The sequence below is a fragment of the Schistocerca nitens genome, chromosome 1 (assembly GCF_023898315.1).
Source record: "Schistocerca nitens isolate TAMUIC-IGC-003100 chromosome 1, iqSchNite1.1, whole genome shotgun sequence".
In the NCBI taxonomy this organism is placed as follows: domain Eukaryota; kingdom Metazoa; phylum Arthropoda; class Insecta; order Orthoptera; family Acrididae; genus Schistocerca; species Schistocerca nitens.
Genome location: NC_064614.1, coordinates 473545829 through 473570628, shown reverse-complemented (window position 1 = coordinate 473570628; position 24800 = coordinate 473545829). Strand labels below are relative to the sequence as shown.

Below are 24800 nucleotides of genomic sequence, written 5' to 3'. Positions count from 1 at the left end.
TTCTCTTTGAACTGTTTGTGAATCCTCTGAAAGGCGTTAAGGAAAACGTTGGAAACGTAAATTATAATAACACAATGTAATTCTGATCTCCAATTGTCCTAATACGACTTCAGTGTCTTTACCAAGTGAGGTGGCCCAGTGGCTGAGGTACTGGACTCTTTTCCAGAAAGAGTGGTGTTCAAATCCGTCGGGACACCTCGATCTAGGTATCTCGCCAGAGTTTATGAAAGAGGACGCATCCTTGAGCGTGGATTGGGAAGGAGTGGAAATGAAAGAACAGCAATGACCAAAGATTTGTGTCTGTAGAAGTCAATGGAGGTCACAGTAACTAAGGTGCAAAAAATGTCCTCCATAAACGCAGTTGTCGAAAATGTTCTCATGATGAAAAAATCCTTCTCAAAAGACGATGGGCGTTCAATAAATTATACAACACATTTTTATCGGCAAATTTCGGTTGAAAAAATGTAGAATTTGTTGAGAGACATCGTGGTATACCGATGTCTATTCTTTTCTTGTTTCTTGATCCCAGCTTCTTGAGATCTCTTGTGAAGAGTCACGAAAAAAGTTTAGTAGTGGCGTGGAACAATCTGGTACAGTTTATCCTAGAATGGGAAGCTGATTGCTTTGTTTTAATGAGTAATGTCTGTTCAGTTATATTGGCATTTATTACTGGTTGTGATGTGAACTGCTGCTTGACAGTGTTGGTGAGTATTCAAAATCTACTTGCAATTAATGTTCATTTATCAATAAGGATAGTGTTCTCAGTGAAATGCAATATCACTAAAGTTACTCAACAGTTGGTAATTTAACTTTTGAAACCGCTGGTTTATTGGCATTTCTGGAAAAGAACACTCTTATACTCTCATTCGACCAGCAAATTCCGTGTAACAGGTTGTATGTGTAATGGGACTTATTACGTCGGAAATCATTCTAATGAATGAATTGATTTGCATTACAGTGTTGCTAAACAACGTGATCAACAAGGTGATATGTGCCCTAATTAAAACAGAATCTCGATATTTTGAATAAATTTTCGGTTCGTTTTTATCAAAAATCAGTATTTGTCTCGAAAAGTAATTTCAAACTTCGTGCATTAAGTCCAAGCACGTTTGCAATTGTTATACGTGATTTAATGGAAAGCTCAATCACGCGCTACCGTGTAAGGTGTTTCAAATCGAGCGCGCAGGTCACACCGCAGTTAAGTCCCATAAGATTTCACACACATTTGAACATTTTTGAGCAATGTTCTGACCACGAATAACACTTGCAACGTGTTGAGGACATTGTACAAGTGACGTTCTTGGTGACATATAACATCGAAAGTTACAGCCTTGGCTGGCATCTGCATCAACGTTCAGTCATGAGTTTCTTGCGATGTCTCCATATTGTTGTGCACGCTCTGTATTCTAAATGTAGTTTTTATATTTGCCAGTACTGCAAATTCTAGTTGATTAAAAGGAGATGGGTTAGTTGCAAAGAATGTACACGTTATCATCTATGATAAACGCTGGGGTAGACGTGTGAGGCATGACTGAACGTTGATGCAGATGCCAGCCAAGGCTGTTATATTTCACCAAGAACGTCACTTGTACAATGTCGTCAACACGTTGCAAGTGTTATTCGTGGTCAGAACAGTGCTCAAAAATGTTCAAATATGATGGGATAAACGACTTTTTGTAATAACGCCATTTGTCTGTCTCACGTAAAGTCTAAATGAAACTGGATTTGTCTCTATTCGGCTCAAAATCACAAAATGAAATTCGCCGCACAGGTCAGCGAACTGTACACACGCACTTTTAGCACTCTAAGTGGTAACTCGTCTAAGAGAAAAAGCCGCACACAAATTCACACTTTTTACATGCATACAAAAATCAAAATACCTTTTTATTAAACAGATAAATTATGGCATTAAACTGGTTCAAAAATAGCTCTGAGCACTATGGGACTTACCATCTGAGGTCATCAGTCCCCTAGAACTTATAACTACTTAAACCTAACCAACCTAAGGACATCACACACATCCATGCCCGAGGCAAGATTCGAACCTGCGACCGTACCGGTCGCGCGGTTCCAGACTGAAGCGCCTAGAACCGTTCGGCCACATAGGTTGGCGTCATGCAATTACTAACCTTTCCTATTCTAAATAAACTTCGAGAACTTATATTTCATAATCAATAAAATGTTATCCCGTGAAAGAAACTATTAGTCTGGTAAAACGGATTCAGATTACTGTTAACTCATATCTGGACGATGACGTCACGAATTGATACTTGTTTGTAATGCACGAAATACCTGCACTGAAAAATACTATCAGTTGAGTAATTTACGGACTTTTATGACAAATTTGGTACCCCTTGCATCGCTACAGTGGAATATTTCCGTTTTGACCCCTATTGTTTCATGAAGTTTCGACTGGGGGCAGCGCTATACGTAGCATTCCAAATGGCGTCTGCAACTGAGTTGCGTTCCGAGCAGAGAGCTGTCACTGAGATTCTTTTGGCGGAAAAACAGAGCATCACAGATATTTATAAGCTCTTGGAGAATGTCTACGAAGACCTGCCAGTGAAAAAAAGCAGGGTGAGTTGGGCGAGGCGTCTGCCATCATCGGAACAGGGTCGCGCAAACCTGTCCGATATCCCGTGTACCGGTTGGCCGCACACAGCTGTGACTCGTACAATATTAGAAGGTGCGAACGCACTCGTTCGAGGAGATCGGCGGATCGCAGTCACATACCTCTCTGCACAAATGGACGTCTTTGTTGGTAGTTCTGACACACTCGTCCACCAGTTGGAGTACTCGAAGGTGTGTGCCAGCAGGGTTCCTCGTTGCCAAACAGAAGACCACAAAGAGCAGCGAAGGACTATCTGTGAGGAATTGCTTGCGCGTTACGAGCCTGATCGTGACAATTTTTGTCCAGCATCGTCACAGTCGATGAAATATGGGTTCATTATTTCGAACCCGAATCTAAACGGCAATCCATGGAGTGGCGCGACACCACCTCTCCTCCGAAGAGAAAGTTCAAAGCCGTTCGCTCAGCCTGTAAAGTCGTGACGACGGGCTTCTGGGACTCTGAAGGAGCTATTCTATATGATGTCCTACCTGATGGTGCAGTAATCAACTCTGAAGTGTATTGTGCTACTCTCAGGAAACTGAAGAAACCACTTCACCTTCCAGAATGAGATTTTCACTCTGCAGCGGAGTGTGTGCTGATATGAAACTTCGTGGCAGATTAAAACTGTGTGCCGGACCGAGACTCGAACTCGGGACCTTTGCCTTTCGCGGGCAAGTGCTCTACCAAGAAGAGCTTCTGTAAAGTTTGGAAGGTAGGAGACGAGGTACTGGTAGAAGTAAAGCTGTGAGGACAGGGCGTGAGTCGTGCTTGGGTAGCTCAGTTGGTAGAGCACTTTCCCGCGAAAGGCAAGGTCCCGATTTCGAGTCTCGGTCCAGCACACAGTTTTAATCTGCCAGGAAGTTCCACTTCAACTTGTTCGACGCCACAAAATTGCAAAAGAACTTTTCCTTCTGCATGACAAGGTCTTGCCTCACTCAAGTCTGCGCAGCCGAGAGGAGCTCACAAAACTTGACTGATCTGTTCCTCCTCATCCACTCTACAGCCGGGATCTCTCGCCTTCCGACTTCCATACGTTTGGCCCAATGAAGGATGCATTCTTTGGGAAGCCGTACGTGGGTAATGGGAGGTTATTGATGCAGCGAGACGTCGGTTCCGACGTCGATCAGTAGAGGGGTACCATGTAGACATACTGGCCCTCTCCGTAAGGTAGTGTAAGGCCGTCGCATTAAAAGGAGATTATGTTGAAAAATATAGTTTTGTAACCAGAAGATTAGGGAAGAATATGGTGTATTGGAAACTTGAATAAAACCAATTTGCTTTCAGGAAAAAAATGTGTTGCATTACTTATTAAACGTCCCTTGTATTCTCAAGGTGAAGTTGTCGGCTGTCTGGTAGGGAACTGCCGAGAGGGAGGAGAAAAAGGATAACTTTTTGCGAATGGTTGTCGTTTAGAATTTTTGAATATTGTGGGAAAAACGAAAAATATAACGAAAGATATGAATGTGCATTATCCATCACTGTACAATTTTACGCTCTCAGATCACAAGTAAGTGATAAGAAACTGAATAAATGTTAAAATATGTTTGGCTGATGAAAAAGTGATAGTCTTAGGTAACTGGAACGATATAGGAAAGGAAAAATATGAAGACAGCATTACTGGAGAACAATAGCTACCGGAAAGAAATGAGAAGACAGAGCATTTCCTCTAGGTGATACAATTGAGCTGATTGTAGTGGATGCCTACTTTCAAAATCACGAAAGAAGGTAGTCTATGTAGAAAAGACAAGAAGTCACTCAGACGGAGGCATATAGATAGTCATTTTTCCGTCACTTTATTTGTGAATGGAACGGAAAGTGTAATGATAAGTAGTGGTACTCACCCTCCGCCACGCACCGTATGGTGGCTTGCGGCCCATCGATGTAGATGTAGATGTAAATGTAGATGAATATACCTGCTGGACTGCACCATAGTCAGTTAAATATATATAAACCAAACAACAGAATACACAGGATAACTAAACGTGGACTTGCATGTAGATCATAGCTTAACAATAATACACAGTAATTCGAAATTCAAGAGGCTACAAAAAAAATCTGCATGATGAAATGAAATACTGAGAAAGTTGTAGAGGCCAGGGATGATTGGTCTTTACAATAAGTCGTGGAACAGGGTTGTCAGAGGTCAAAAAGCCAGTTTCTCGCCGCTCTGGATGGAGTAGCGATGGAGCAGCGAGCGCATATCTGATTGTCGTCCGATGTTTTGTCATGAAAACAGTTTGTTAAAACAGTCGTTTATTGTTCAGCAAACTACAACTTTCGTGACGATACTATTTATTTATTATGCAAATTTCAAGCCTCCTTACCTGATGTTTCTTACATTTTCCGTTTGTCACCTTTTCCATTGTAGAAATTTGCTGACGAAAACGGTCACCGTGCTCATCACTGACAGCCCCAAGATTTTAGAGAAAGAAGTCTAAGAGAGAGTCCCAGAACTGAATTTTTAAGGACATGTTGCATCCCATAGCTTAATAATAATGTAGAAAATCAGCCATTACGTCATAATAGTTTTCTTCTTTATGGTTTCCAAGGAAATTGCACATTACAGATTTGAAATCTGCCACGCTGCTTTTTCTAGTGGATTTTAGAATCTTTCACAGTTTACATCACCCATTAACGACCGTATTTGTGGCCCTATAAAAACTGCCTCTTCCAGTTTGGCGTCACTGACTTTGGGTGATTTCGATTTCAAATACAAGAATCCATCAGAAAATTTATCCATAACTTTGTCGAATTTTTTCATTATTCCTAATTTAATATGCAATGAGGGTAAATATATTTTTGAGGATTCACTGGAGGAATGTGATACATTTTTTCTGACCATGGATAAAAGATTCACGATTAGATCATGATTTTGTGATGTAGTGAGATCTCTTATGTCTGTTGTCCCATTCGCTCAGAAAACAGGAGTATTTGGTGAGCCCAAGTCTCAAACCAGGCAGTAAAGCAGTGTTCTTTAAGCCACCACATAATACATTTCCATTTTTCATATTGGATTTTCTCTAAAACTAGTACTGTCATATGTCTCTTTCATACTAGTGACATGCACTACGTTAATTGAAATCCATTACCAATGAATAGCAACACGGCCTTCAAACTAATTTTAGAGAAGTCTATGATTGATCGCCACCATCTGGCCGGTGTTGATGCCCAAGAGTTTCCTTAACAGAATAAATATCATTGCAAAACACAATACTATTTTCTTCTGAGAAGGAGTCTTTGAAATCACTATGGCGGCGGCGATAACTACATATTCGTACATCTTGTTGCGGTAGGTTCCAGCATTTGGGTCTGGAAGTTAAAACTTCAGTCTGCTGTTTAGAGAAGTTTAAATCCCGAATCAGGTAATTAAGGTCTTGTTGACTGGGGAACTACGGTTGTGATGAACAGGTACTACCTTCATAAGTAGGATCATTTTTATTTTCATCTGAATCATTTTCAGTTTGAGGTAGATCAAAATCATAGATTAAGATCGTATCTGCTTTACTGGTACAGTGAAATCTTTATTGTGTAAGATATGCCTCGATGTAGAGTTCAGATTCGGATACTTAACTGCATGTTTTGATTTAAATGTGGTTTCCTTAGTATTTGTTAAACAAAAATAACAATCCGTTAGACGATCCGTCTGTTCCCTCCAAATCAGGAGAATTGCAAATGGTATATGACGTGTGCGATTTTTCCACTCAGTCTACAGTCTAACACACGAAACACAGCACGTGTTTTGGGCTCCAGATCTTATCCAAATTGCCCACGTGACAGCTAAAGTTCATAACACTCTTTCACAAGTCACGTAGAATGTCGCTTTAGAGACTTGAAGGTCAGCTCGCCACAAATATAGCAGAAGTTATCTGCATGATTTACACACCTTCGTGGCATGATGAACCAACAAAACACTAAAACACAACATACACAATACACTCTACACAGAAATGAAAGAAATAATATTTCACTAGTGAAATTCGTACTCTCACGCTCACAATCAGCCCAGTACTGACACATCACAGTGCCAGATTAACAGGTCTGCACAAGTCTTCGCATGACGAAATATAAATAAACCTGTGCAGTCTTGTCGTTTGGTGGTTCGGTATGATATTACGTATCATTTCTTCAAATACTGTGGGAATGAAATCGCTACATAAGAGGCACAGGTTCCTATGACAGCTCAAAGAAAATACTAAAAGCAAATTTCAAAAAGTAGCTGTGGCAAAAAGATTGTGTCTACGGAGAAATTATGACTACATATCTGAATTCAGTGTAACAGTATGCACTAGAATCACTAATCAGATGTCTTCTGAAGAAAACGTTGTCGACCAGTGTAATTTGTCAATTGGAAAACTGAGGCGTCTGAACTATAAAACTATGTCACATCTAACGCAGTTGTTGGTTAATAAGGTATTCAGTCTGTAGAAAATTATGGGAGTTATAGCTGAGAATTTGGGAGACCTTCACATTTCAGCAGCTGAATCTAATGACTGAAAAACTTTAAACCTCAGAAGGGAGCACACCAAAAAATAAGGGCATTTTTATATTAAAACACATTTCAGTACCTCCAGCCAATGAAATTTCAGCTTGTCCTCCTACGAAGAATTAACTGAAACTTGGGACACCTATCAGAACTAGGGCACAACGTGTTCATACCTTACGCAGGTTCCGGTTGCCGATAGGATGAGCATCATACGTAATATCTGTACTGGGGCTAGAGGCCCGAATCTGGTTTCTGGTCCTATCAGCACATTATGTTTTGTGACTGAACGATGGAGTCTCGTTCTGGCAGCTGTTCCAAGCAAGCATCTAGAGGATACTGTGGGCACAGCTCCAACTTGCCTACTAGCGATTGAGATGAACACTCCACTGGGTCACCTTTATACAACATTGGCGTCATCTCATGGCGTTCAATACATAAATCATTCTCGTCAGGTCACCAGTCTTGATCTGGGACCATATTACTTTGGATCCGTCGTACATCCACTTTTTCGCAGTTACCCCTCAATTTGACAATTTACGTGACAACAACAACAACAACAATAATTTCTAACAAGTATCTTGCACCCTGATGACACATAACAATGTAATATCTCTTCTGTTCAGGATTGCATGTTATCGGACGATAAACACTTCGTTTGGAAATCCTCACATTTCACGTTTTGGTGATGCAGAGGGCTGTCTCCAATTTTCTATATGTCCAATGAACAAGGGCAGCCACGCGTGCTCTGATGTCGCAAGACTGTCTTGGTAAGTTCCTCGCTAGGCTGTTTCTGCACTTGAGTCTAGAACGTGTAATATTTATCATGGTACACCGAAGTGATGCACAGATTAAAATTCCGGTCACGGATGCGGGAGGAGCAGTGTTCACCTCCTTGTCTGCGGCCTCAGATTTAGGTTTACCATAGTTGCCCTAAGTCACTTACAGCAGATACAAGAATGGTTCGTATGAAAATCACGTGACTGATTTCCTAGCACAGCTCGTCCTGTGCTCTCTGGGTAACGATCTATTAGTCGACTGGACGGTAAAGCATGACCTCCCATCCTGTGGTCAGACGTCTAGAGAAACGAATGCTTCAATGTGGTAGGATATCCCACAATACAACATCTGGTGATTCTTCTGTCTGGTTTCTAAGGTCGGAATATAGAGCTCAGAACTACAGAGAAAACGAGCGGTAATACCCTATTACTTGTACAAGACTAGCCCGTGCACTTCGATTTTGTCAGCGTCCTGCCTCAGCAGCAGGTGTCATGTGTGTGACTGATCCAGGACGAGGCCGCGGGCGTGTGTTGCAGAGCACGGCTCGTCGCCGGCGATGACGGTGCTGTCGGTGGGGATCCGGCTGTGCCTGGTGCTGGTCAACTACACCGCCTACCTGCAGGCCAACGAGATGTTCCCCACGTGCGTGCGGCAGACCGGCACCGCCATCGGCAATATCGCCGCCTGCATCCTCGGCGTCTTGGGGCCCTACATCGTGCACCTCGTAAGTTCTGCCTCGGGAACTGTACCTCTGAATCTCTTTGTTCTGCTACTTCTTCCTTTTCATCTTGTCCTCCAGTGTAACTAAGCAAGGAGGTGCAAGCGAGAGAATGGCGGTACGAATCCCTGAGCGGCCACCAAGATTTAATCGAACCATGGTTTCCCTACATCGCCTAAGGCAAATTCCAAATGCCGGTACAATTCCTTCGAAAACACACCGGCGATTCCCTTCCTTATTCTTCCCCAGCTCGAATTTGAGCTTTGTCTCTAATGATCCCATCGACTGCGTAACGTTAAATTCAAATTTTTTCTCCCCCCCCCTCCCCCCTTCCACCTTGCCTTGTTGTCCAGTTCTTTGCTTGCTGAGTTTTGTTCCCATACCTGTACGTCTATAATCTTATAAGTCTTCGTTTTCCTCTACTTCTGTTAAGTTCAACTTAAGTAACTATTACACTACTGGCCATTAAAATTGCTACACCAAGAAGAAATGCAGATGATAAACGGGTATTCATTGGACAAAGATATTATACTAGAACTGACATGTGATTACATTTTCACGCAATTTGGGTGCATAGTTCCTGAGAAATCAGTACCCAGATCAACCACCTCTGGCCGTAATAACGGCCTTGATATGCCTGGGTATTGAGTCAAACAGAGCTTGGATGGCGTGTACAGGTACAGTTGCCCATGCAGCTTCAACACGATACCACAGTTCATCAAGAGTAGTGACTGGCGTATTGTGACGAGCCAGCTGCTCGGCCACCATTGACCAGGCTTTTCAATTGGTGAGAGATCTGGAGAATGTTCCGACCAGGGCAGCAGTCGAATATTTTCTGTATCGAGAAAGGCCCGTTCAGGACCTGCAACATGTGGTCGTGCATTATCCTGCTGAAATGTAGGGTTTCGCAGGGATCGAATGAAGGGTAGAGCCACGGGTCGTAACACATCTGAAATGTAAAGTCCACTGTTCAAAGTGCCGTCAATGCGAACAAGAGGTGACCGAGACGTGTAACCAATGGCACCCCGTACCATCACGCCGGGTGATACACCAGTATGGCGATGACGAATACACGCTTCCAGTGTGCGTTCACCGCGATGTCGCCAAACACGGATGCGACCATCATGATGCTGTAAACAGAACCTAGATTCATCCGAAAGAATGACGTTTTGCCATTCGTGGACCCAGGTTCGTCGTTGAGTACACCATCGCAGGTGCTCCTATTCGTGATGCAGCGTCAAGGGTAACCGCAAGCTTGGTCTCCGAGCTGATAGTCCATGCTGCTGCAAACGTCGTCGAACTGTTCGTGCAGATGGTTGTTGTCTTGCAAACGTCCCCATCTGTTGACTCAGAGATCGAGACGTGGCTACACGATCCGTTACAGCCATGCGGATAAGATGCCTGTCATCTCGACTGCTAGTGATACGAGGCCGTTGGGATCCAGCACGGCGTTCCGTATTACCATCCTGAACCCACCGATTCTGCTGACAGTCATTGGATCTCGACCAACGCGAGCAGCACTGTCGCGATACGATAAACCGCAATCGCGATAGGCTACAATCCGACCTTTATCAAAGTCGGAAACGTGATGGTACGCATTTCTCCTCCTTACACAAGGCATCACAACGTTTCACCAGGCAACGCCGGTCAACTGCTGTTTGTGTATGAGAAATCGGTTGGAAACTTTCCTCACGTCAGCACGTTGTGGGTGTCGCCACCGGCGCCATCCTTGTGTGAATGCTCTGAAAATATAATCATTTGCATATCACAGCATCTTCTTCCTGTTGGTTAAATTTCGCGTCTGTAGCACGCTATCTTCGTGGTGTAGCAATTTTAATGGCCAGTAGTGTAAATGCGTATTATAATAATGGCGTAATAAGCAATCTACCATGATGATCGTCCTTTTTCTGATGATTCTCCGTGTAATATACTCCTCCACTCTTTCCAGCCCTCTGAAATTCAGTTTTGTAAGGCTATGTAGTGATCCTTTAACTCCTTCCTATCTGAGAGCACTTCATATTCCCCCTTTGATTTTTTTCTAAAATGATAGTTTTCTATCCCACACCTTGGACATCACTGTATTTCAAGAGGCACCTTTTCGTCATGCAAGTCAATTCTGGCCCTACGACTTACGTTAAAGAAAGGCAAACCAATGTTTATAGCATTTGTAGATTTAGACAAAACTGTTGAGAATATGTATTGCAGTGCACTCTTCGAGATTCTGAAGGTAGCAGGGATAGAGTACAGTGAGTCATTTGTACAGAAACAAGACTGAAATTATGAGACTCGAAAGGGAATCATTAATTTGGAAGGGAAAGAGGGCAGTTTTATAGCCTGTCTCCGACTTTATTCAGTTTGTACATTAAGCACACAGTAAAGGAAACTAAGGAGAAAACTGGAAACGCTATTGAAGGTGATGGAGAAGAAAGAAAAATTGATTCTCTGAGAGATGAAAAAGACTTTGAAGAATGTTTGATTGGAAAGGATAATGTCTTGAAAAGAGATTGTCAGCGATCATGGAATGTGGTCTAAATAAATCGGACGCTTCTGAGGGAATTAGATTAGGAAATGACAATTAAAGTAGTAGATGAGTTTTGCTGTTTCTGCGGCAAAATAACTGAAGGTTTCCAAGACAGAGGGGATATAAAATGCAGCCACGAAATAGCATGAAAAGTGTTTGCGAAGAAGAGAAATTAGTTAATATCAGATATAAATGTAGGTGTTATGAAATATTTTCTAAAGATGTTTGTCTGGAGTGTAGCACTGTACGGAAGTGAAACTTGGACGATTAACAGTTGGCTACAGAAGAGAAAAGAAGCGTCTGTAATGTGTTGATGCAGAGAAGTGCTGAACCTCAGGTAGGTAGGTCGAGTAGCTAATGAGGACGAGGTTCACAATCGAATTGGGAAAAGAAATTTATGCCACAACTTGACTGAAAGAATGGGTGGAGTTATGGGACACATCCTCAGGCATCCAGAAATTATTAAAACAGTAATGAAGAGAAGTGTGAAGCGTAAAACGTGTAATGAGAGGTGACGACCTGAACGCAGCAAGCAAGTTCAAATGGATGTTGACTACAACTGTTATGGAGAGATGAATACGGTAGGTTTGCGCAGGGTGGAGTAGCGTGGATAGTCTTCGGACTTAATTCCAATACATACGTCCTCATTTCTAAACGATCTCTTCCTTAGTGCCACGAAAAGGTAACGTTCTGTGTTCGAATACTGGTGCCTCACAGAATTTTAATCTTTCGGGAAGTTTCATAACAGACCACACTACGTTGCAGAGTGAAAGATTCGTTCTGAATGCTGTACTGTTATCCACCTTTGCTGAGATTCAGTTACTTACGTCATAAGTATGTAGCATTCTGATATGTATGCAATGTTTGTTAAGCCAGTAAGATTTTTAAATGGAGTATCTTTTGCACTTTGTTCCCCTGTATTGGCGTTGAGGCGTCTCTCTGATATTTCGACTCATTTATAAATCAGCTCATATCTCCTTGCGACTATGAGTGGAAGGCAAAGAATTTTAGCGGTGTCGTCGTTATCCACATTTCCTATGACACTGTCACTATCTTCACTGCTGCTGGTGTTGCTTTCATTCCCTACTCTTATTATTTTGTTCCATTTTTTGGAAGTAATACTGCCAGTGCTTCACGCACTAAAAAATCGAAGTCTTTCAGTTTTAACCTTATTTCTGTCTGCAACGGTTTAGTTCATCTGAGCCCACATGAGCTCTATTACACTGAATTGGGAATGATATGGTCGAAAGCGCAGCTCTATAATTATTTTCTTCTTGCAATTTTGTCATTGTAAAAGATAATACATGATTTATGCTGTAGTGCAATTTCCAGCAGTTCTGCCTTTTTCATTTACCTATCAAAGAAAACTGTGTCGTTATTCTCTAGCCAGTTCACTACGTCACACTTCCCGCTGCTGGATTTAGGGGATATATGTAATTGAACGTAGTGATATGGTGCTTTATCGATATTATAGTGGACTTCTTTTCTATGTTTGGAAGCAAAGAGTGTTCGAACCAGTCTTTAAGTTCCGTTCTCGTCATTCCCTCGTGGTGGTCCCTAGGTACCTTCGATGAAAACAACAACAAAGCATTTGGAACAAACCCACCGATCGCTCCAGCACGTAAAATAATGAGCCTATTGCCTTCTCCAGCTGGAGATTTCATTGTTCCTCATGCAGTGTCATCAGTCCACGCATTCTGTCTGGAATCACTGGCATTTACCCCACGTTTCTTCCAACCAAACGAATTCGTGAAGTCTGCATACTTCCCTCAAGTAGCGGCATCTCCAGGCTACGATATTCTGTTCAAGTAGACTTCTTCTTCTAGAAAACGTTTTCCATCGAAACCCTCTCTTCTTCAGTACCACCGAAAGGCTAGTTTTTTCAGCGAAAAATAACTTACTATCTCGTAGTAAGAGAAACAGCTCGTTCCGTTCCGGATATTCTCTCCACGTGTAGTAGTTATGCAGGGTATTAGAAAATTCCCGTTACATATTTCTAGGACTTGTAGAGGAGAGTGAGTACCTAATATTTTAAATAGGAACCTACGACCGCGCGACCGCTACGATCGCAGGTTCGAATCCTGCCACGTGCATAGATGCGTGTGATGTCCTTAGGTTAGTTAGGTTTAAGTAGTTCTAAGTCTAGGGGACTGATGAGCTCAGATGTTAAGTCCCATTGTGCTCAGAGCCATTTGAACCATTTGAACCTACGTCCGGAAACGTGTCCGTGCTGTAGCCGGTTGAAAACATGTTTGCTAGGGGGCTACGCAACTGGGCAGTCATGGTGGATGATGCTTACGTCGGATGGTCTGGTGTCATTTAACGTCCATCCTTCTTCTTCGACCTGTTTCGAGACTCATTCACATGTCTGTGACTGTTAGAGTAACATGGATGAGTACACGTTTGCAGAATACACCGAGATGATCTTTCTGAATGGTGAAGATCGCGGTAATGAGAGAGCTGCTCGTCGCATTTATCAAGATCGTTCTCCACAACGCCCGGCACCATCGAATAACCTTTTCGCTACAATTACACAAAGGCGAGGAAAGGTACCTCCACCGTCAGATGGCGTAATTGTGGTGCTCCATGGAGGGGATGCACATCCGAATTGGAAGGGCCCGTACTGCATCACGTTGAAGAAAACACGTCACCGAGTACACGAGCAATTTCTGTGGCTGTTAATGAGTGGAACTGTAAAACAAGTGGGATGACTTGTCTGGTGACGTGACAGAAGAAGAAACAAGAGTCGACAGGGAAGAGATATGGGATCCAGTATTAGAACCAGAATTTAAAGGCGCTTTGAAAGACTTAAGATCAAATAAGGCAGAAGGGTTAGGTAACATTCCATCGGAATTTCTAAAATCATTGGTAGACGTGGCAACAAAACGACTATTGGCGTTGGTGTGTAGAATGTATGAGACTGGTGATATATCATAAGACGTTCGGAAGAACACCAGCCACACAATTTAGAAGATTTCAAGGGCCGACAAATGAGGGAAGTATCGCACAGTCAGCTTAACAGCTCATGCATTAAGCTTGTTTCCAAGAATAATATGCAGAAGAATAGAAAGAAAACTGAGGGTCTGTCGGATGAGGATCAGTTTGGCTTTAGGAAAGGTGAAGTCCTCAGAGAGGCAGTTATGACGTTTCGCTTGATAACAGAAGCAAGACTAAAGAAAACTCAAGACATGTTCATAGGATATGTCGACCTGGAAAAAGTGTTAGACAATGTAAAATGGCACAAGATATTCAAACTTCTGAGAAAACAGGGTTAAGCTATAGTGAAAGACGGAAAACGTACAATATGTACAAGAACCAAGAGGGAACAATATGAATGGAGGACCAAAAACGAAGTGCTCAGGTTAAAAAGGGACTTCGTCTTTCACCCCTAATGTCGAAGAAGCAATGACGGAAAAAATAAAGATTCAAGAGTGCAATTAAAATTCAAGGTGAAAGAATATCAGTTGCAAGATTCGCTGATGACATTGCTATTTTCAGTGAAAGTGAAGAACAATTACAGTATCTGTTGAATGGAATTAACAGTGTAATCATTACAGAATACGAACTGAGAGTAAATCGAAGAAAGACGAAAGTAACGAGAGGTAGCGGAATGAGAACAGCGGGAAATTTAATATCAGAATTGATGATCACGAAGTGGATGAAATTAAGGAATTCCGCTACCTAGGCAGCAAAAAAACCCATGACAGACGGAGCAAGAAGGGCATATAAACCAAACTAACACTGGCAAAGAGGGCATTCCCGACCAAGAGAAGACTATAGTATTAAACACAGGCCTTAATTTGAGGAAGCAAATTATGAGAATGTACGTGTGGGCACGGCACTGTATCGTAGTGTGAACATGGACTGTGGAGAAGCTGGAGCAGAAGAGACTCGAAGCATTTGAGATGTGGTGCTACAGAAGACTTGAAAATTAGATGGACTGATAAGAAAGGAATGAGGAACCCTCCGGAAAATCAGCGAAGAAAGGAATACATGGAAACACTGACAGGAGGAAGGGACAGGATGGTAGGACATCTGTTAAGACTTAAGGGAATAACTTCCATAGTACTAGAGGGAGTTATAGAGTGTAAAAACTGTAGAGGAAGAAGGAGATTGGAATATATCCAGCAAATAATTGAGGACGTAGGTTGCAAGTGCTACTATGAGATGAAGAGTTTGGAACAGGAGTGGAAATCGTGAATTCGAGGCGGGTCGCATCGGATCAGTCGGAAGAGTGATGACGAATAAGAAGAAAAAGAGAAAGAAGAAGGAAAGGAGGAGGAGGAGGAGGAAGTACAGCAAAAACTGTGACCTTGAGTTGGTTGGATGTCAACGTGGTGTCATCATCACGCCAACGTTTACGGATTCGAGAGCTTGGACTGGAGCTAGAGTGTCCTCACCACACAATGCTCTCCACGTGCGTGGAGTCTCAGGAACATTCTTCCAGCGGGCTGTCTAAAATTGTACAGCTGGAGTCTCTACAAGCTGGAGAAAGTGAATTGTAAGGCTGGAAACTACTGTTATCCAAGAACAACATAGTAACAGGTCGGCACCATCGACTGATGATTCCTTTTGCACCGATTCGACAAACTCGTCCCACTGTTGTAGCAGAATTAAAGCAGATACAGATTGCGTTCATTTAAAACTGTTCTTTATAATCATTTGGTCACAACCCATTTTAAAATCAGTTCCTCGGCGCTAGTTTATTACGTTTTCTTCATTTCAAACGTAGAAGCAAGTAGCTTGTTTCAATTACTTCTGTGTCTGTTTTTCTGTCCGCACAGTCACTGCATTCATAAGTACGTCATGTAACTGTGTTGTGTGGAATGACACCGTTCGATTCAACTTTGTTTCACAGTGTCAGAAGTTCATTATTTACGCTTATTGGACTTGGATTGTGTTCAGGTGAGCCATGTCCCTAACAAACATATTGGCGTCAGAATTCAAAGATTTTGTTCTAGGACATATGCTGCAAGTGGACTAATGCCATGTTCTGCACGCTAGTTGTGTGGACGAATTCTTACACTGAGGTGACATAAGTCATAGGATACCTCCTAACATTGTGTCAGGCCTCCTTTTGCTCAACGTAGTGCAGCAGCTGGACGTGATATTGACTCAACAAGTCGTTGGAAGTCCCCTGCAGAAATATTGACCCAAGCATCTGTAGGCGTCCATAATTGCCTTCATGTCATGGCGATGAAATCATTCACTCGATTTGTCCAGAATGTTCTTCAAACCAATCGCGAACGATTGTGGCCTGGTGACATGGGACATTATCATCCATAAAAATTTCTTTGTTGCTTGGGAATATGAAGTGCATGAATGCCTGCAAGTGGTCTCCAAGTAACCGAACATAACCATTTCCGGTCAATGATTGGTTCAGTTGTACCAAAGAACTCAGCCCACACCATTATGCAGCCACACCCAGCTTGCACAGCGCCTCGTCAACAACTTTGGTCCACTGCTTCGTGGGGTCTGCGCCACACTTGATCCTACCATCAGCTCTTACCATCTGGCATTGGAACTCTCCGACCAAGGGACGCTTTTCCAGTTGTCTAGAGTCCAACCAATATGGTCAAGAGCCAAAGACAGGCGTTGCAGGCGATGTCGTGCTGTTAGCAAAGGCACTCGCATCGGTCGTCTGCTGCCGTAGCCCATTAGCGCCAAATTTTGCCCCACTCTCCTAACTGATATGTTCGTCGTACGTCCCAGACTGATTTCTGTGATTATTTCACGCAGACAACTCTACGCAAAGCCAGCTGCTCTCAGTCGTTAAGGGGGGTAGGACGTCAAACGGGCCGACTTGGAGCAGGAGAGGCAAAACAGGACATTTTAATTTCCACTGTCTATACTTTTACAAGTAAATTCATAAAACTTTGTCAGCATGACCAAGAAGGATTCAGGATTCACACTCGTAGCAGCGGAAGTTCAAAAACATAAGAAAATAATTTTTTTTACATGTGAAATTTCATCATTTTTTCACTTACTATTGGCTGCATTTGTTGCTATAGGTACACTTTTCTTCGTAAGTAAGAGAGACTGCTCGATGAATTTTGCGCAGCATACAAACCATACTTACAGGTGTCTGAAACTCTAGAATCTATTTAATTTATGAAAAATGAATGAGCTGTTACGTTTTAAACTTTATGTTTAGAAAAAAATCAAATTTTGTAGTTAATTATCTCAATTTTTACCAGAGTTTTTAATAGATTTGGAAAATTCTAGAGTTTCATAAACCTGTAAGTATTGTTTGTATGCTGTGCAAAATTCATCAAAAAATCTCTCTTAATTGTGAAGAAAAATGTACCTATAGCAACAAATGCAGCCAATAGTAAGCGAGAAACGATGAAATTTCACATGTAAAAAATTTATCTTGTTATGTTTTTGAACTTCCACTGCTATGAGTGTGACTCCCGAATCCTTCCTGGTCATGCTGACAAAGTTTTATGAATTTATTTGTAAAAGTATAGACAGTGGAAATTAAAATGTCCTGTGGTACCTCTCCTGCTCCAAGTCGGCCCATTTGACGTCCTACCCCTCTTAAGTGAAGGCCGTCGGCCTCTGCGTTGTCCGTGTTGAGAGGTAATGCCTGAAATGTGGTATTCTCTGTACGCTTTTGATATTGTGAATCTCTGAATATTGAATACTCTAACGGTTTCCAAAACGAAATTTCCCATGCGTCCAGCTCCAACTACCATTCGGCGTTTAAAGTCTGTTAATTCCCGTCGGGAGGCCATAATCGCATCGCAAAGCTTCTCACATGAATCACATGAGTATAAATGACAGCTCCGCCAATGCACTGTCCTTTTATACTTTGTGTATGAGATACTATCACCATCCGTATACGTGCATATCGCCTACCCATGGGTTTTGTCATCTCACGGTATACACCGAAGTCGGTTCTTTAAAATGGGCCGCCGCGCGGGCGCTACAGAGCGGCGTGTTGGCAGGGCACGTGGGACGCGCGCCTGCCGTTCCTGGTGGTGGGCGGCATCACGACGCTGGGCGCCGTGCTGGCGTCGTTCCTGCCCGAGACGCTGCACGTGCGCCTGCCCGAGACGCTGCACGAGGCGCGCTCCTTCGGCCGCGACCAGCCCTACTTCAGTTGCCTCGCCCTCCGCCGGCGGCGCCAGCGTCGCTCCCAGCAGCCGCCGCCCCTCTGACGTCACCGCAACGTGTCCTCTCGCCCCGTTACCTCAACCGTGTTGCTACGTCTGACCAGCTTCTGTCTTTCATTTGTACCTGCATATACACTATATTTATACTAAATTTACATTCGTTATCATCGTTTTATAATAAATATGTGTATCACATCAGCACTCTATACGTCTTTTATTTATCTCAGTCATCTTCTGTTAAGCCTCATATTGAAACCCACGATTCATCTCTCTTTCTCCCTGCTTTCATGCACTCCGTAACTTGAAGTCAAATGAGCAAATTAGTAAGCACGTAATGTAAAGCACAAACAATTTTTAAGTTATTTATGCTGCTGTCTACTTCGTAAAAGAATATTTGCAGTTAAACCTTGGCAATGAAGCAAGCAAATATTCTATTTCTACCTCTAATCTCGTTTACAGAATAACGGCAGCATCAGTAAATAAAGTCACGCAAATCCAGCCACAATGTAATGTAATAAAATAAAAATAGCTGTGACTCTTTTTCTTTGCTATCAGTGTAATGTAATAGAATGAATATGAGCCGTGACTTATATAAAAAAGGATCACACATTAACGCAATGGCTCAGCATGAAAGAGAAATAGCTAATGTAGGAACATTATTATTAACAGTGTTGTTTAATTTATCCCGACGCGTGTAAGCACACAGTAAACTAGCTCAGTTCTCAGGGGGTTACGGAATTGTAAATACTCGTTTATTTAACTATTAAAACACCACAGATATTCCTCAGTATATGCCTAGTCGACGTCAAGTTAAAAGTACCAGAGAATATTTCACCATAAATCCCGTAACTCAAAATCGTGGTTTCGTCTTGATTCCCAGTATAAGGTACCAAGCGTAGCTTTTGAAAATTAAATCTTACCAGAACTAGAATCCTGTGACCAGGCCTTCCTGTCTGGGATGTTATCTCGCAACTTTGAGAAAATGTGAAAGTGAATATTATTAAATTATTTGCAGCGTCCGCCAGGCTCGTAGAATCTGAAAGAAAGGTTTAGTTTTCTAACCGTCGGGACGTCTCTATGATGAGCTAAAAAAAGTTCTTAATTATTTTTTAAGATGGCGACTAACAATGAAGAATTTCTGTTAAGGCCCATGTCTACTCTAGACAAGCTAGGTTTAGGATTACAAATGATTTCAACACAGACACAATGTTTAAGTCACAAACAACTTTATTTTCAGTTTTGTTAACAACTTACATTGGCTGATACAGCAAGATGAACTTTCGTTAAACGCTCCTTACGGTTCGCGTCCAGATCATAAGCCAAGAAGAAGAATAGTAATGACAAAAGAGGTCAGAGTTCAAACACAGAATCTCAGTTCCATGGAATAGGCACACATTGTAGCATAATATATTGTTCCTTGGTAAAACTCGCGAGTTACTCCTACAATACTTACGTAAAAACATGTAATCTATATATTTCACATTCATGTCCACCCAGGAGAAACAGTACAACAACTGTCGCTAGACAAAGATATGTACTGTATTATCACGAAATTGTCAGTGACGCTTGCTACCTATAATCGCCAGTCCAATGTAACAAGACTGTCGCGAGTTGTATTACACGTTAAAATACTCGTTTGTTATGTGACCACAGAAATAAAATTTTCCTCTATTTATGTAACGACCATGATGGGAAGAATGTGTAACGCCCCTGAAGATGGTCGCCCGGTCAGATATCTGATCACAAGCTATAAATTGCCGAAAACCAACGTCCCTCAGAACACGGCTCACACATTGTCCCTGTCTTTCCGAGGGACTTTTATCGTAATTTTAACTGTATTTTAATGGAAAAGGATTGATTTGAGTCTAGTTTATCAGATAGGCTTGTTTATTTTAATGTACAAAGCATATAAAATCAATAAATGTTTACTGGTGTTTGAAAGCTAGAGAAATAGTTCCTCTGAATTTGAATATATTGAATTTTGTGAAGGAGACTGAAATTAACTTTACTCGAAATATATATTTTAATTTTTAATATACGCTGGAGCCTGGTAAGAAGTTAGTGGGACGTACAACAAAAGGTTGACGAATTACTTAGGTGTACGGAAGCAACTGTGAGAAAGAAACTTTTAATTTAATATTTTTGAAAGTTGTATAGTGTTCAGCGGCGATTTAATAAATGGTACAGATGACAGATATAACTTAGAAGTTTTCAGAATCCTCATTCCTGTTTTACACATTCTTGTCTTTTTCCTCTCGCTCTGTAAAAAGCCGAACCTCCAATCTAAAGATAAAAATTAATATTATTACCCAGGGAAGAATTCTGGAACACGGCTTGGAAGATAGAACCTTAACAAAGGTTCTTTGCTGTCGGAATTGTTGTGTGGCTTATTGTGTAATGTATCGGCAACCGTCGAGTCTTCTCTCGCACACTAGTTACAAGAGAAGTATTTTTTAATCGCCATTGCATTCCTACTAGTGGATCTCAGCACTTATTCGTGTACAGTAAGTTTCATTTGATTTCAGGCTTTGAACTGTAAGACATTTCCAGAGACGTATGTGACCTCTAACCATAATTTGCTTAGAAACTGCAAAAGGGTAGGAAAATAAGGAGATCGGATCTGGGTAAGTTGAACGGTTTAGAGATTGTTGGGAATTTTAAGGAGATAATTCGGCAGCGATTGACTGAAACAGATGTAAGGTACACAATAAAAGTAAAATCAGCAGCGTTGAAAGATGAAATAGTGAAGGCAGCAGAGGATCAAACAGTGAAAAAGACAAAATGCAGTAGATGACCTTGGACATTACATGGGGTATTAAATCCAATTTACGAAAGATGAATCCAGTGTAGTCGAAAGGAAATCTTCTTTCTTCTTTTTCTGGTGCCTTGTCCCGCGATTTTGCAGGGTCCGCATTGTTAGGATCAGATTTGGCAAGGTTAATTTTTAAGCGGTGGCCGGATGCCCTTCCTGCTGCCACCCCGTACCCTCTGGGACGGAATTAGTGTACCCCAGCTGTCTGCCTCTAGTGTAATCCATGGAACGTGTTCAGATGTCTGCGAGTCGTGTAACTGAGGCGGAACGTGGGGACCAGCCCAGTATTCACCTAGCGGGATGTGGAAAACCGCCTAAAAACCACATGAAGGCTGGCCAGCTCACCGGCCGACGTCGGTAACTCGCCGGGTGGATTCGATCCGGAGGTCAGCGCGCCTATCAGAGTCTAGGAAGCAGCGCATTATCGCTCTCGGCTAACCTGGCGGGTCAGTCGAAAAGGAATATAGTCGTCTAAAAATGAGATTGACAAAAAATGCAAACCAGATAAGCAAGAATGGCTTGAGGGTAAAAACAAGGGTGTCGAAACATGCATGACTGTTGAAAAGGCAGACGCCACTTATAGGAAAATTAAAGAGATCGTTGGAGACTAGAGAAGCAGCTGTATGAATAGCAAGAGCTCAGGGGGCAAGCCAACGCTGAGCAAAGAACAAAAGGTTGAAAGGTGGAAGGATTATATAGAGGAGCACTACAAGGGCAATGAGCTTGAAGACAATTTTACAAAAAGGGAAGAGGATGTAGATGAAGATGAGATGGGAGATATGGCACAGCGGTAAGAACTTATGGAGCACTGAAAGACGTGAACCGTAAACAGGCCGCTGGAGTATACAGTATTCCCTCAAAATGGAAGAGCCAACCATGACAAAACTATACCACCTGGGAAGAGCCAACCATGACAAAACTATTCCACCTGATGTGCAAGACATATGAGACAGGCGAAATACACTCACACTTCAAGAAGAGTGTAATAACTTCTATTCCAAAGAAAGCAGCTGTTGATAGGTGTGATTATTACCAAACTATCTGCTTAGTAGGTCATGAAAGTAAAATACAGACACGAATTATTTACAGAAGAATGAAAAAACTGGTAGAAACCGAACTCAGGGAAGATTAGCTTGGATTCCGGTGACATGCCTCGCATGAGCCGATTCTGACCCTACGGCTCATCTTATATTTTATTAAAATGGATTGTCAAGAGATATGTGTTAAAGTAATTAACTTCTATTTAAAAATCATTCTGAGGCAAAGATATGCGAATAATCCTTTTCCTCCTTTGCCTATGTCGAAGACCAATCTGCCTTAGCGCTCGAACAACAATTCACTGCGTAGAATGGAAGGGAATAGCAGATGTTGCAGCCACGGCTATAACGATGCGTCAGTCATTAGTGGTTAATATCTAAAAAGAATTAACTTACGGTTTAAATTTACTGTAAAAGGCGTCACTATATAGTAAGGAGCTAAGGGTTAATCAAGAAACAGTCATGAATATTTTTTGTCATAGCTTGCTACGGTAGTAGGAGTTAGAATTTTCTACCGTGAATACTTTCAAGAAACTAAATTCAGCTCGTTACCCTGAAAAATGCGACAGCATATGTGAAGAGAGATTCATTGACGTTCTGAATGCTACTAAGAACATAATTGCTATGAGTAGGAAATGCAACGAATGAAGTGTAACAAATGGTCTTAAAACCATGATTGAATTCTACACTGCTTTTTACATTTTAAGTTTCAGTGTAAAATACTAGTCTAATGCCTAACAGTCTGACATTATGGACGCTGCAGCTGCGTATGAACTTGTAATTAGAAACGAGTATGTGAAGACTGGGCAAGGAAACAGACTATGTTCCTTTCAAAGGAACTAACCCAGCATTTGCCTCAAGTGGTTTGGGGCGAACCACTGAAAATCTTTCTGGATGGCCACAAAAGGAGTTGAACAATCATTCTCAGTAGTGCGTGCCACTATAGCACCATTATATTACCTCGGTGAGGTGCTGTGAGAAATATGCAGCAATAAAGCATCTTTTAACAAACTACTTGACGATAGTTTAACATCTTTGTAAGATGGAAAATCGTCAGTACATTGAATAACAAACAAATTAAAGCGGTAGAGAACCACTTCGACGAGCTTTGCGATGAGGAGAGGCTGACAGAGTCCGTAACTGGCCATGAAATAATACTTTTATATCCAATTATTGTCAACGAATATTTACAACCAAATACCTGGTTTTAAGGAATGAGGTATGTTGTAGACGCATATGTAGGACTATTATCTTTTTTTCATGCCTACTACCTGTCACAAAGATCTTAAAAATTAAGTGCACAGGATTTCAATAACATTTTCTAATGACATTTATCGTTTGTTTCCGGCACAGATAATGGTGATAAGAAATGTACCTAAAGTCAGGTTATGTGTCTAACAGAACATACGGCTGTTGTACTTTTTCCAAGCTAAAGTTGCGCATCGTGCAACCTATTGCATACAGTTTGGGTCGTTACATGACGTCCTGTGGCTGCACGAAAAGCACTATTGCTGTCAGGGTTCCTCCGAACCATAAGCCGTAGGTAGCGGTCATCCACTGCAGTAGTAGCCATTGGGCGGCATGTGCGAAGGATGTCATCGGCAGTTCCTGTCTCTCTGTATCTCCTCCATCTCCGAATTTCGCTTTGATTCACTCCATGACGGCTGGACACTTCCCTTGTTGAGAGCCCTTCCCGCCACTAAGTAGGAATGCGGACGCGATCAGACCGCGATATTGACCGTATAGGCATGGTTGAACTACAGACAACACGAGCCGTGTACCTCCTTCCTGGTGGAATGACTGGAACTGATCGGCTGTCAGACCCCCTTCGTCGAATAGGCGCTGCTCATACATAGTTCTTTACATCTTTGGGCGGGTTTCGGGACATCTCTGAAAAGGGACTGTGTCTGTTATACAATACCACAGTCAACGTCTATCTTCAGGAGTTCTGGGAACTGGGGTGATGCAAACCTTTTTTTATGTATGTACTATTAACTTCCTTTCAATACCACAGATACTGATATATATATTTCATCCACCTTTAGATAGCTATGGAATTCGAATGGCAGCAATTTTTCTCGATTTTACTTTGTTGATGTGCATTTTGGAACGAATTTTATCATTTAGCTTCTCCTTCCCCTGCTGTGAGTTTCGTTCGCTGTGTTATCAATTAGGGAGTAGCCATTACGTTTTGTTACTTTTGAAATCTAAGGACAAGATCAATATATCTTAGCTTTGCTTGGAGTGCAGTTGGTGAAGGAGGAGGCTCTTGTTACTGAATTTAGCCCCAATAGCTACTGAAGGATGATTTGGTTAACAACTGTGTGCCTGCAGAGTCTACTCACTATTATTCAGATGTCGTGATTTGTAAAGTATTGCCGGCCCTGGTGGCCGTGCAGTTCTAGCGCTGCAGTCCGGAATCGCGGGGCTGCTGCGGTCGCAGGTTTGAATCCTGCCTCGGTCATCGATGTGTGTGATGTCCTTAGGTTAGTTAGGTTTAAGTAGTTCTAAGTTCTAGGGGACTGATGACCTAAGATGTTAAGTCCCATAGTGCTCAGAGCCATTTGAACCATTTTTTTTGTAAAGTATTTGAACACTATTTGTCACGGAGACGTTTCTGATACTCAAGTATTCCAAAGGTACGTATTTTGTGAAGTTTCCAACATGTGTGATACTGTTTCTGATCTGTCTTCTTACCACAGTTGCGCAAGGAAGCTCTGGAA

At 42.0% G+C, this 24800-nt stretch overlaps 1 protein-coding gene across 1 annotated transcript in view; it reads left to right on the top strand.

Annotated features, from left to right (window-relative positions):
• Window positions 1–18392, top strand: part of LOC126236072 (solute carrier family 22 member 7-like) — an 84923-nt gene extending 66531 nt beyond the window's left edge. Inside the window, exons 8-9 of the mRNA XM_049945130.1 lie at window positions 8408–8595; window positions 18061–18392. Of these exons, the coding sequence (XP_049801087.1) occupies window positions 8408–8595; window positions 18061–18273 (401 nt within the window). The 3' untranslated portion in view covers window positions 18274–18392. The remainder of the gene's footprint in view (window positions 1–8407; window positions 8596–18060) is intronic.
• The last annotated feature ends 6408 nt before the right edge of the window (window positions 18393–24800 follow it).